We start from the raw sequence: 12,945 nt of genomic DNA, 5'->3' as shown, positions 1-12,945 counted from the left end.
TCTGTTTCAGGAAAAAAAACAAAAAACAAGACCTATTTTTTAGCTCGCCTCTTGGGTAATAATTACTAAGAAATTCAAAATTTAAAAAAATTACCACTCACTTTTAGTGACTTTAAGATGCCTTTAACCTCTCCATTCCATCTCATCTCTAGAGTTTTTCTATCTTTGTGTAGTATATTAATGCTATTTTAAACAAAAGGACTACAAATATCTAAAGGTCACTTGGAACTCTTTTTTTTTTTTTTTCCTTTTTTTTTTTACTTGTGTGTGTATAGGATGACTTCCTTACATTTAAGAGGCATGTAAAAAAAGGAGCTCAGTATATTTCTGTCTGTTTATATCGCTTCCCTTTTTGTATCCTTTGTAATTGTACATGTTGCGTTGTATGCTAAGAGAGAGCGCAAAATAAAGAGAGGAGCGACAGCTGGGCACACAGTGAAGGTTGATTTGCCCCCGGCGGCCTCAACTCTACGCTGTCCCTGTATGTATTTCCATTAATTCTGTTTTTGTTTTTTGTTCTTTCTTTCTTAGCAAGTACTTTCAAAGAACTCTGTACATTTTAACATAAAATGAAAATAAATTATGTTGAGCCATTCACGTTTTCCTTGAGCTTTTTAAAGTTTCCGAGTCCGTTCTACAATTCCATCATCCTCTCAGTCCAGTCCTTTGAGGGACAGAGAGGCCGTAACCATGCTTAAAACCATGCCCGGATCATTTCAACCATCAACAGACTAATTTGTATCTGGAATTTTGAATATTTAAGTAGAGTTTGCAAATTAGGTACAGGACAAATTGTTAGTGGGGTTGAGAACTAGTTTTGAAAAACAAAACAAGGATTTTCTTCTAAGTAGCGTACGTTTATTTAAATGTCTAACGTTGCGACTCGGGACTAAATAAGCAATAGTCAAAGTGTGAAAATGAACATCTTTAGTGACTCTGCCTAGCCGTGGTGGAAGAAGTATTCAGATCCTTTACTGAAGTAATAGTACTAATACCACACTGTAGAAATACCCTATTACACGGAAAAGTCGCGCATTGAAAACGTTAAGGAAAAAGTATGTCAGTGTCAGTAAAATAAAGTAGAAGTAGAAAAGAAATGACAAAGTACCAAAATATAAAATACATGTACTATAGTACTTTTACTTGAGTCCTTGACTAACTGCCACTTTGATTGTTTGAAAGCCGTTTGAATAGTCTCTCTCTCATGTGGGGGGGGAATTCTCTGGGCAGGCAAAGCAGAGAAAGGGGAGGTAATCTTGCCCCTTATGACCTCATAGGCATGCTCATGTTAAAGGTAAAAAAAAATCAAAGTGATATTTTCATGCCATGGGACCTTTAAGTAAAAGCCGTTATTACTTCTTCTACCACTGGTCTCATGTCACATTTCTAACTCTGCTCCTGCTTTAGGTTTCATTGTGTTTGTAATGTAGGAGTCCATCTGTCATGGTGAGAAGCTGATTGGGAAAATAGTTTTCAGGGATTTAAAATTCTTCTATTTTCACCCTTCTTGTTTGAAATATAAGTGCATATTCAAATCTATATTGCTCATTCAAACATCCGTTTTAAATCACCCAGCTGGGCAGAGCCCCACTACTATCAAGGATTAGGATGTCTTCTACCTGAGCTTCGTTATGAAGGGCTTAGGGTGTCATTTATTCTGACAACAGATTAGGGAAAGACCAGACTTCATTTAATTTTAAGAAATTCATTTTTACAAAGCTCCACACTAGTAACGGATTGATCAGTGTTACCCCACACGGTTGGCGAGCATCTTTAATGGACTTTTGGATATTTGTGGGATATCTTTGAGCACTTGTGGCCACTAGATGTCCCTGTAGTATAGAAGCATGTCATGTGTTATCACGTCACCCACCTGAATCATCACACACTCTGCATTTGGTTGTGAATGATCTGGTCTCAGACTGTAATGTGATATTGTGATTATTGTAACAATATGCACTTACTTTCTAACTCATCTTCCCCATGGGACATAAGTCTTCAATAACCCCTCTCCATTGCATTCGGTCCTGGCAGCATGTTGGGCCTCCCCCAGGACAGAGGTCCGTCTGTTGTGTCACAGTTCTGCGCCGGTTGGTTTTGGGCCTCCCAGGTTTTCTTTTAACAGGTGGTGTCCATCTTTTTTTAAAGATTTTTTTGGGGTCATTTTAGGCCTTTAATGACAGGACAGCTGAAGAAGTGAAAAGGAGGGGGGGACTACATGCAGCAAAGGGCCGCAGGTCGGAGTCGAACCCTGGCCTACTGCGTCAAGGAGTAAACCTCTGCATATGGGCAGTGTCCATAGGTGTCCATCTTAAGGCGACTGTAGTGATGCGGTCCTGCTCCATGCTCAACACGTGTCCTAGCCATCTCAGGTGTCTGTGCCCAATCTCCTTGGTGATGCGTCCTCTTTTCTTGTCCAGTTCATTGGAGATCTTATTAGGCCAACTATCTGCCATATAATCATGGAACACTTCCACTCTCCTCATGTCCGCTTTGACAGCTCGCCAGCTCTCTGGACCGTACAGCAGAACACACTTTACTAACATATGTATACATATATATATGTATATATATATATATATATATATACATATATATACATACAGGAGCAGCTTCGTTAAGGCTGTATTGTTTTGATCTCCAGATGGCACGGAGTATGTAATATGTAATATTCCTGTAATAACACACATGAGTCATGTTTGTCAGCTCTGCATATTGTAAAAGCTCTATGTGTTGTTCTGTTTCTAAGCGTAACCAAATGTTTTCTTCTAAAACAACGTGGAAACTGAAAAAACATCATTTGGATCACTCACTCAGTGAGTCACTGACTTACAGTCATTTTTCCATTTTGGATAATAATTACTCTCATTTGAGATCCCCAAACTGTATGCATCTGGCGGGACTGCCCACAATTATTCTATGAATAGCTCAATTGCTACAATAAATGCAGAATGTCAGAGTAATCATTATCTTAACCTATGCCTGATGGATTGATTTGCACATTTTTGTAAAAGCAGCACCCACAGCGCAGGATACACCGGAAGAGGCAGCAGCTCAAAGTTTATGATCTTTATGATCAAAACACACACACATGTATATATGTGTATATATGTATATATATGTATATATATATATATATATATATATATATATAATATATATATATATATATATATATATATATAATATAGCCTATGTGATGACCAGTGGCAATAACAGTCACAATAAAGACAATGGAACACTGACTACAAATGGTAGTCGTAGTAGTATATGTCATAGCAGGGCACTGTAGGGCGTGGCAGAGCGTAGCAGGGTGTAGCAGGGTGTAGCAGGACCACGGCGACAGCTGCAGCCTTGTTGCCATCCTACTCCAAGACCATGGACCCTAAGGATCCCCAGAACTAGGTTGGTAACAGGTATTCCTGGGACAGGGTGCACGCACATGGAACGGGAGAGGAGAGAGGAGCTCAGTGTGTCAAAGGAACAACCGTTCTGTGTTAATTTACTTTAACGTTGTTTAGGGGAAAAAATATAAAATAAGATGTTTCTTTGTAAATAACATGTATTAAAAATAGCAGCATGCAGACCAACTGGAGAAATATTTTTGTTGCTAAGCATTGCAGAATTATCCTCAGTGAAGTTTTCTATTAACTATGTCCCTGAGCTGTTTCTATTTGAATGAATGGAGAGGAAAATCCACAAGATGAAATCTGATACTGGAAACAAAATGTCAGACTAGCTACATCTCAAGGCCAATCAGCGGGCTGCTTTGCTGGTGTTTACTGTAGCGCTCCCTCCATGGTCCAATCAAAGCCAAATCACGAGCCACCAGCTTCCGTATCGTTGACCAATGATCCTATTAGGTAGGCGGATCTTTATGGTCTCCCCTGATTCTGATTGGTTTGCGGTCCTCTCTATTCTTCCTCACACCAAGAGCTGCTCCACCTAACGGGAAGCAACGACGGCGGCTTAATCTTTCATCAGGAAAAAGGGTGAAAGGCGAGACGAAGCCGTAAAGAACTGTCTTTGGTAAGTCACTTGCAATTTATGTATGGCTCAAGCTGCAAGTGGTCATTTTTCAGTCAGAACAGCCTCGTCATTTGAAAGTATTTCCATCCGTGGACAGGGTGACAGGGCTTTTCCTGTCATGAGACAGTGAGGCAGGAGGCGGGACCGGCGGAGCATCCTGGACCGGGACGCAGGCCTGTGACTGCTCTCACATCCAAACAGCTAGCTAGTTCCTTTGTTAAATGTTTTATCGCAGTAATAATTAGACCTGTGTGTAGCTGCAAGTTATTCCGGTTCTTATGGCGCTGAGTGATATCCGGGGGGAACTGGATAGCGTCGCCTCATAGTTAATTAATATTCCGGTGTCATATTTCCCAGCCGGGTCACGCTAGCTAACTCAGCGAGACAGGTTAGCTAACGGTAGCCTACGGCTTCAAGTAAAACCCGCTGGGTAGGGGTGTCTCTGCATGGAGACATGTAATGGACATTTGATGGACCCATTACACGTCCTGCCGTTTATGAGTCCAACCTCGTGATACTGTTCAATCAGTGGTGGAAGAAGTAGTCAGAGCCTTTACTTAAGTAAAGGTACTAATACCACACATACTGTAAAAAAATACTCTGTTGTAAGTAAAAGTCCTGCATTGAAAATGTTACTTAAGTGAAGTATGTAAGTACCAGCAGGAAAATGTACTTCAAGTATTAAAAGTAAAAGTACTCGTTGTGGAAAAGTACAACATTTCTCTCTGAAATGCAGTGGCGTAGCAGTAGAAAGAGACATGAACCCCTCTGTGTCTCCTTCAGGCATCCAACCCCAACCACTGGGCTGCCTGGAGGGAGACTACTCTTATAACACAGATAAACCGTGAAAACAAAAGTACCTCAAATTTGTACTTAAGTACAGTACTTGAGTAAATGTTCCCAGTTACATTCCACCACTGGTTGAAGTTGTATTATTTTGAGGGCTGTGGATTTAACAATGTAGTGCGTAATAATCCTTTTATAGAAGGAAAAAAAAAAACCTTGCTCTTTAACAAATGAAACATTGAGCACACAGACCTTCTCGCTACTGAGGAAAGCACATTGTATGCCCAGCGCTTGTAGATAAAAACTTGGTTATCTACCAAGAAGTGTGTCATGTGAGAGGAGGACGGGCTGTCTTTCAGTAGTGGGCTTGGACTCACTTTTGTTTTTCTCGTTACCCTCTCAGCCTCCAGCCAAAATGATCCACAGCCTGTTCCTAATCAACGCCTCAGGGGACATTTTCCTGGAGAAGCACTGGAAGAGCGTGGTCAGCCGCTCTGTGTGTGACTACTTCTTTGAGGCACAGGAACGCGCCACTGAGCCGGAGAACGTCCCACCAGTTATACCCACACCGCATCACTACCTTATCAGTGTGCTCAGGCATCGCATCTACTTTGTTGCAGTCATCCAGAGTGAGGTGCCACCGCTGTTTGTCATCGAGTTCCTGCACAGAGTCGTCGACACGTTCCAGGTTTCTGGCTCCCTTAGCATTTTCAGTTCACTTTAAGTTCAGTTCAAATGACTCATATCTGACTTTGAATACCGATATCCTGCCTGTGTTCTTTGTTCTCAGGATTATTTTGGAGTGTGTACCGAGGCTGCTATTAAGGACAATGTGGTAGTGGTCTATGAACTACTGGAGGAGATGCTGGACAACGGCTTTCCACTGGCCACAGAGTCCAACATCCTCAAAGAGCTCATTAAGCCTCCCACCATCCTCCGCACAATGGTCAACACCATCACAGGTACGGCCCATGTACATGGTAGCCACAGGGTCTGTAGAAAGTGACTGCGACACTTTTACTATCTGGCAGGTGGAATGTAACTACATTTACTCAAGTACTGTATTGAGTACACGTTTAAGGTACTTGATTTGAGTCTTTTCTTGTCATGACACATTCTACTCTGCTACATTAATCTGACAGCTTTAGTTACTTTACAAATTGAGATTCTTTCACACAAACACACATGTCGTATATAAAATGATGTTTTGTTTTAAATTAAGCTACCCAGTACAGAAAAATAGTCATTTAAATAGTAACTAAAAATGTGAACCAGAGAGCTCTTGTCTTGTGTAGGAAGAGGGGCGGAGCCTCTAGTTCATCACTGAAGGTCGTTTATATATTGAAAGTTTTGCCAATCTAGCCTGTCCAGCAGGGTGAAGGATACTCGTTCATATGCAGCAACTGTACTCAGGGCAATGATGGGGGCTGAGCTGACTCCCACTGCTGGACTATCAGTTTCCTACCATTCATGATAGCTGTCTGGACCCATTCAGCATCGGCTGAAGCAATACAATCTTTTAGTGTAGATGGGTCTCTAATGGGTATGAACCCCTAGGCCCACACCTTTCTGAATGCACACATATACTGATGACCAGAAGACTTTCACTTTTGGGCAGTGCCACAACATATGGGTTAATGTGCCGTCATCTGAGCACTTCCAGCACCCTATGTTAGGAGTGAGCCTAAGCCTGTACAGCTTAGAGGGAGTCCAGAACCTTCTATGGAGTATCTTGAACTGGATTAGTCTAGTGCGAAGGTCACGTGCCATTTTTTTTAAAGTTGCAAACTATATCGGTCCATTCTTCCTCTGTTAACGTAATTTCAAGGTCCATGTCCCAAACCTTCTTTAATGAAGACAGGGTGCCGTATGTCTCTAGCAGCATTGAGTAATAAAGAGATGCTTCGTGGCGGTACTAGACCATCTTCACACAAATGCGCAAACCCATTTCTATGCAAATTAAACTACCCAACAATACAACGGACTACAAGTTAATCCTTTCCATAAGGTTGTCAGACAATTTTATATTTTTATATATATTAATCTGAGTCTGTCGGCGGAAAAACAAGCACTTTTGTGAAGGGAAATACAAGCTGCCCTATTAACTTACATTGTAGCTTGTTTCGACGCTGCAGAGATCTCGCTTAATATTGGACCAATGTCAAAGATTGTTGTTCCCATCAGTCACTTGGACACAAAAACATGGGAAAATATGGTTAAAAAACCCTGGTAGTTACCCTTTAAGATAAGGTAACAGATCAGTGTTATGGCAGGAGCTATTGCAACAACTGATTTGTGTAAATGTGCTTGTTGTTTGACTTTTGGTTGACGTCTGTTTTCCAGGCAGCACCAATGTTGGTGAACAGCTCCCAACAGGCCAGCTGTCAGTGGTGCCATGGCGACGCACCGGAGTCAAATACACCAACAACGAGGCCTATTTTGACGTGGTGGAGGAGATCGATGCTATCATCGATAAATCAGGTATTTCTCTGAAAAGCCTGCTGGTCAAACGTATCATTGCTCCATTATTGGCCGTGACTACATTTCTGTCAAGGTTCCATGGAACAATTAATGGAGAAATTTTATCTTTCCAATTAAAAAAATAAGAAGCTTATAATAGAAATAGAGCCCTGTAAATTATAACGTATTGCAAGATATGGGCATTTTGATCACGATAACATGTAATGCTTACTGTAATGGCATTTCATTAAATTACTATGCATTAGTTGCATTAACACTTTTTGTTTGCGAGAAGATCTTCAGTTTGATTATTGTTGGGGTTTGTGGAGGAAATGGTCTGATTAAAAAATAATGAACTGTAGCTTAAAATATGGGCCATCAGCAGCTTTACTCAAACTTACTTCTAACTAACTAAAACAGATTTGGTTGTTAATTTATGTACTTTTTAAAAAAACTTTCTGTCAATGTCTCCCAACGACCTCCACCCCTCCTCCTCAGGCTCCACTATTACAGCAGAAATCCAGGGAGTCATTGATGCCTGCGTAAAACTGACAGGCATGCCCGACCTCACTCTCTCTTTCATGGTGAGTGTCCTCTTTTCCAGAGTTCTACACCTCTTGTGTAATTTCAACAAATACGCCAACTCTTTTTATGTACTCAGTGGATCCGCACTGATGATTTATCCATCTATTTATCTGTTTATTAAAAGGGACCGTGCACATCAATTGACATTTTGTTGTTTACACTTAAAATGTAAATGTGCCAGAGTTAGCAAAAAAGCTCATATTCATCAATAGTCCCTTGGCAGGTCAACACATCATCATATTACATTAATTTAAAAGAACGAAAAAGAGATAGAAAGCAAATGAATGAAGAAAAAGAGAAAATAAAAAATAAGTACAATCCAAAGAAGGGCGGTACCTAGGATGAGGTAAAGCAGCTATCGATGATTGCAGGTTTGATTGTTTGGAGTGTGAGTGTTAATGACAGCCAGCTGGAGCGTTCTCTGGCTCCAACAGGAAGGCAGTTCCAGTAATGTGAGACTGAGAAGACTGTTTGGCCAAACTTACTACGTCTATGCTGTACAACAGTAGAGTATTAATGATAGTAATAATAACAAATAGCGCTTTCTATCACTCACATACTTAACATTTTGTAAATACATAATTGCAAGTTAAATCTAGAGAGTATTAAATGTGTAGGTGGGATGAGTACTGTACGTTCTCAAAGAGGTAAAGAGCCCCCATAGGACTCCACTGATATCTTTTTCTATCACGTTATTCTAATCCTTTTTTGGCTTTATCCAAAATGCATTGGAAAGGGTTTGACTTTGCTTTGAAGTCAACATTGTTCAAACAGTTGGAAAGACAAAAGCCACCAGCTGCAGTAATAAAATGATTTTTGCCATATGAGTTTGCACATGTAAAAAAAAAAAAAAAAAAATGCACGTGCCCCCAAACTTACCTGTCCCACCGCCTCTTTCCCAGAATCCTCGGCTGCTGGATGATGTCAGCTTCCACCCGTGTGTTCGGTTCAAGCGCTGGGAAGCTGAGCGGATCCTCTCCTTCATCCCCCCCGATGGAAACTTCCGGTTGCTCTCCTACCATGTCAGCTCCCAGAAGTCAGTGGTTTTCCATTCAGTTCATCTGTTCATGCCACTTTATGGCAAAGGCATGAAGTTGAAACACCTCTCAACATATTATCCATATTCTTTTGGTTTTTTTTGTCAATAGTTGCCAATATACAGTATTTGATCTGTCTGAAGGATATTATTCCAAGCAGTGTACTACTTCAACAATAACAACGTTCTTTGAAAACATAAATCCTGCTACCATCAGTCCTGATCAGAAAAACAAATTGGATGAACCAGTGCTGCTGAGGGAGGTAACCAATACCAAAGAGAAGGTACAGAGTGGAAAAGCCCCTGGTCCACATGGTATCGCTATTTAATGTTATAGGCAATCCTTGTCCAAATTAGCACCCGATCCACTTGAAATGTTTGAGTATTGGCTGAAACAAGGGACCTTCCCTCAAACCCTTACTGAGGCATCCATTACGCTTACGTAAGCCTGGTAAAGTTACAGTCAAACAGTACAAAATGGACCCAAAGAAAATGATCCCACTGGCTAGTATGACTCTGATTCCTGTTGTTCGTTGGCCTGCTTCTTCTACAGCCTGGTGGCGATCCCAGTGTACATCAAGCACAACATCACCTTCCGAGAGGGAAGCTCCCAGGGACGTTTTGACTGACTCTGGGACCAAAACAGACCATGGGCAAGGCCGTGGAGTCGGTCCTAGTCAGCAGCCAGCTGCCCCGCGGCGTCCTGAACGCCAATCTCAACCCCACCCAGGGAACATACACCTTCGACCCAGTCACAAGGTACTTAGAAACAGTGTATTTGCATGTTTCTACACCTTAAAGTAAGGAGGGAAGTGTGCATGAAAAAGAATGAGAAGAGGTCTCAAAAAGCCGTAATTATTATTATTTACACCAACCCTCTCCAGGATCAAAGAATGTGTGGGTTTGACCTTTTTCCAAGTGGCCGTGATCTTCTATTGCATCATGATGTGTTTTTTTTGGCTAGATGTTGAGCTGGGATGTTGGCAAGATCAACCCTCAGAAGCTTCCCAGCCTGAAAGGCACCATGAGCCTGCAGGCCGGGGCCTCCAAACCTGATGAGAACCCCACCATCAACATCCAGTTAAAGATCCAACAGATGGCCATCTCAGGTACACACACACACACACACACACACACACACACACACACACACACACACACACACACTATGGCATCATTCCAGGAATCCTTTGTTTCTAGTTTTTCATTATTGTGATTCTCGGTAAAACAACACCTATCTTAGGCTGCGTTCAGACTGCAGGCAAAGTGGTCCAAATCAAAAGTAGTGAAAAAATTTGATCTGGGCCAGATTTGGCCCAGATCAAATTTTATTCAAAGAATAAAAATAAAATAATAATCAGACCTGGGTCTGATTCAGGACCACATATGGAAGTGGCCTGAATCTGACCCAGGTCTGATTATTATTTAACTTTTTTTATTTTTTTATTCTTTTCAATACAACCGCAGTGTGAACAACCAAGGCGAATTTGATGCAACTTTTACATCAATAGCCCTTGCTGTGCCTTCTCTCCCCGTGGGGAGGGATGGGGCCCCTGCCCCTGGTGCGGCTGTCAACTGGGCCGGACTGTTGCGTTGCCAGGACGGGGATCGGCTCACGTAAAAGGCATCAGGGGTCTGCGGCAATGTTGCCAACCCACTTGACCCGTCTTGAAACACGGACCAAGGTGTCCAACGTGCCCCGTGGCGCGATGAAAGTGTAGGCCGGTCGCACGCCGGCTGAGGTGGGATCCCGGTCCGCGGGGTCAGACGCACCACCGGCCCGTCTCGCCCATACCGCCAGGGAGGTGGAGCGTGAGCATATGCGATAGGACAAGAAAGATGGTGAACGATACCTGGGCAGGGCGAAGCCAGAGGAAACTCTGGTGGAGGCCCGTAGCGGTCCTGACGTACAAATCGGTTGTGTGGTCACGCACACCCCTGCAGTGAATTTGAGCGAAAATGCTTACTTCCTCCAAAACCTCCCTAACTGTAGTGCAGCAGCGTTCTGCGTCTGATGTCATTGTTATTGTTCTTTTTCACATGCGGGTCAGTTCAAAAACACAAGCAGTTGACACTGGAATCTGATCTAGGCCATATTACAAAAATTGATGTGAATAACCAAATAAAAAATTGGATCTGAGCAAAAAATCCAAATTAAGCATTAAGACTTGCGGTGTGAACGGAACCTTACATTCCACACTAAACTCTCCCAGGCTGTTTTAGTAAATTAGATCCATATTTTATTATTAACTAATGGATGTAATTTCCACTCTATATTGTGCATTGAGAGTAATTTGAGAGAACACAGTTGAGAGAAGCTTTTCATTACATGCTCAGCTGATAACCACCTGACTGTCCCTTTCTGAGAGCACGGTGACACACTGGCCACTAGATGGGGCCACATGCAATAAATACACCACCTGTACTCTATGTACTCATGACTATACTCTATAAACACATTTTGATACACATTATATTCATTTTTGTTGAGTTAATGTATTCACATGTATTATTATATGGTTTTTGCTTAATGTTAATGTCTATAGAGTGATGTGACTTAGTTAGCATAGACATGCTTTCTAGCATTTTGTTATTCTAGACAGCATTTCAGGTAATATTCAAAGCAATATTGCTTAAAATGCATTATTTAAAATGAGTGAGTTAATTTCACAACATGGAAGGCAGTATGGCTACTAGTATGCATTTAATACATAGTTTTCTTTTAAAAACTACAATTTAGGAATGTGCAGGTGTGAGTAGCCCCAGTTAGGGCCTTTTCATAGCCTGGAAATCCAGACCCAGTCTGAAGATTAAGGGTCTGGCATCGAGTAGTGAAATTCACCATCTTGAGGGGCGGCACCAAGCATGCATTTGAAAATCTGACTGCACGCAATTGGATAAGACTAGGACCAATCACAACAACACACGGGGTCCATAAATCAGCCGCCCACTGTCCTCATAAACTCAAGCCAGATTTGTTTTGGTGTTGTACCAGCGTTTGCTCTTGTCCAGTGACACATCAGTTTGTATTGAGAATTTAAAGAAAAACTGTCTTTTTGTCCTGCCACAGGGCTGAAGGTGAATCGACTGGACATGTACGGTGAGAAGTATAAACTTTCAAAGGTATCAAATACATGACCAAAGCTGGCAAGTTCCAGGTGCGGACATAAGGACTACTGCTCTGCGACTACTGGACCAAACCACCATGACACTAAGGGATGCTGTGATGGGGAAGAAGAGAGAGTTGGTACATTCCCTGTGTACTGTATATGCATTTCAGGATTTAACAAATTAGAGGCGCCATTTAGCACTCAAGAATGGACCATTGCACATAAAATACCCTCTGTTGAAGTAAAAGTGTCAAATGTCCCGTAACCTTGTCAGAGCTTTGAGTTTGAACCAAGAGTAATAATGGTGCGTTCCATTGAAGACGGACTTTCAAGTTCCATGTCGGAAATTTTTACTGTAACATCCTCTGAAGTTGGATTTTGGAGTTGGGCCGAGATGGCTTCTCTGTGGATCAACAGTTGTTAAAATGGTAGAAAATATACAGTTAATTAGCTCTTCTGTCTTATTGTGACTCACTAAATGGCTAGAGCTAACCCCACTGTGCAAAAAACCGGTTATTCCAACTGGTTTATCTGCGCAGTCAACATCGGCTGTGACGTCATTCCCAGCTCTGACTTCCGAGGTAAATGGAACGCACCATGAAGCATCCATCTCTGTCCAAGCTGAATCGAGGCCCAACCCAACCCAACCATCTCAGTTTATATTTCTCTTTGGATGTACTGATCATTATCAATATTCAGCCCAAACTAAGCCTAGGCAGTTACATGGGAAGTTTATGTTATACAGGCTCATCAAGTTCCAACATTTCAAATATTCTGATGCTGCAGAGCTTCAGCCATCTGTCCTCCACCTTTTTCACACAGAAATTGATTGTCTATGGCAAAACAAACAAGATGTGTTAGATATAGGAACAACGAACGGTATAATAAAACAAGAGCTTCCCAGAATCCTCGGCTAAACTGAGACTGCATGAGCTGTAT

General features: G+C 41.8%; 1 protein-coding gene across 1 annotated transcript; it reads left to right on the top strand.

The window, feature by feature from the left end:
* Positions 1-3,916: 3,916 nt before the first annotated feature.
* Positions 3,917-12,128, top strand: LOC116685143 (AP-3 complex subunit mu-2-like). Its single transcript, XM_032510357.1, is given in 11 exon segments — positions 3,917-4,029; positions 5,219-5,503; positions 5,606-5,777; positions 7,159-7,296; positions 7,774-7,859; positions 8,763-8,896; positions 9,450-9,517; positions 9,520-9,668; positions 9,861-10,005; positions 11,967-12,008; positions 12,011-12,128. Coding segments are annotated over 10 exon segments (1,263 nt in total). The 5' UTR covers positions 3,917-4,029; positions 5,219-5,230; the 3' UTR covers positions 12,067-12,128.
* Positions 12,129-12,945: the final 817 nt, after the last annotated feature.

This window comes from Etheostoma spectabile, unplaced genomic scaffold (genome assembly GCF_008692095.1).
Source record: "Etheostoma spectabile isolate EspeVRDwgs_2016 unplaced genomic scaffold, UIUC_Espe_1.0 scaffold00569584, whole genome shotgun sequence".
Lineage (NCBI taxonomy): Eukaryota > Metazoa > Chordata > Actinopteri > Perciformes > Percidae > Etheostoma > Etheostoma spectabile.
Note: the sequence above shows the minus strand (reverse complement) of the source record. Positions and strands in the feature narration are given on the sequence as shown.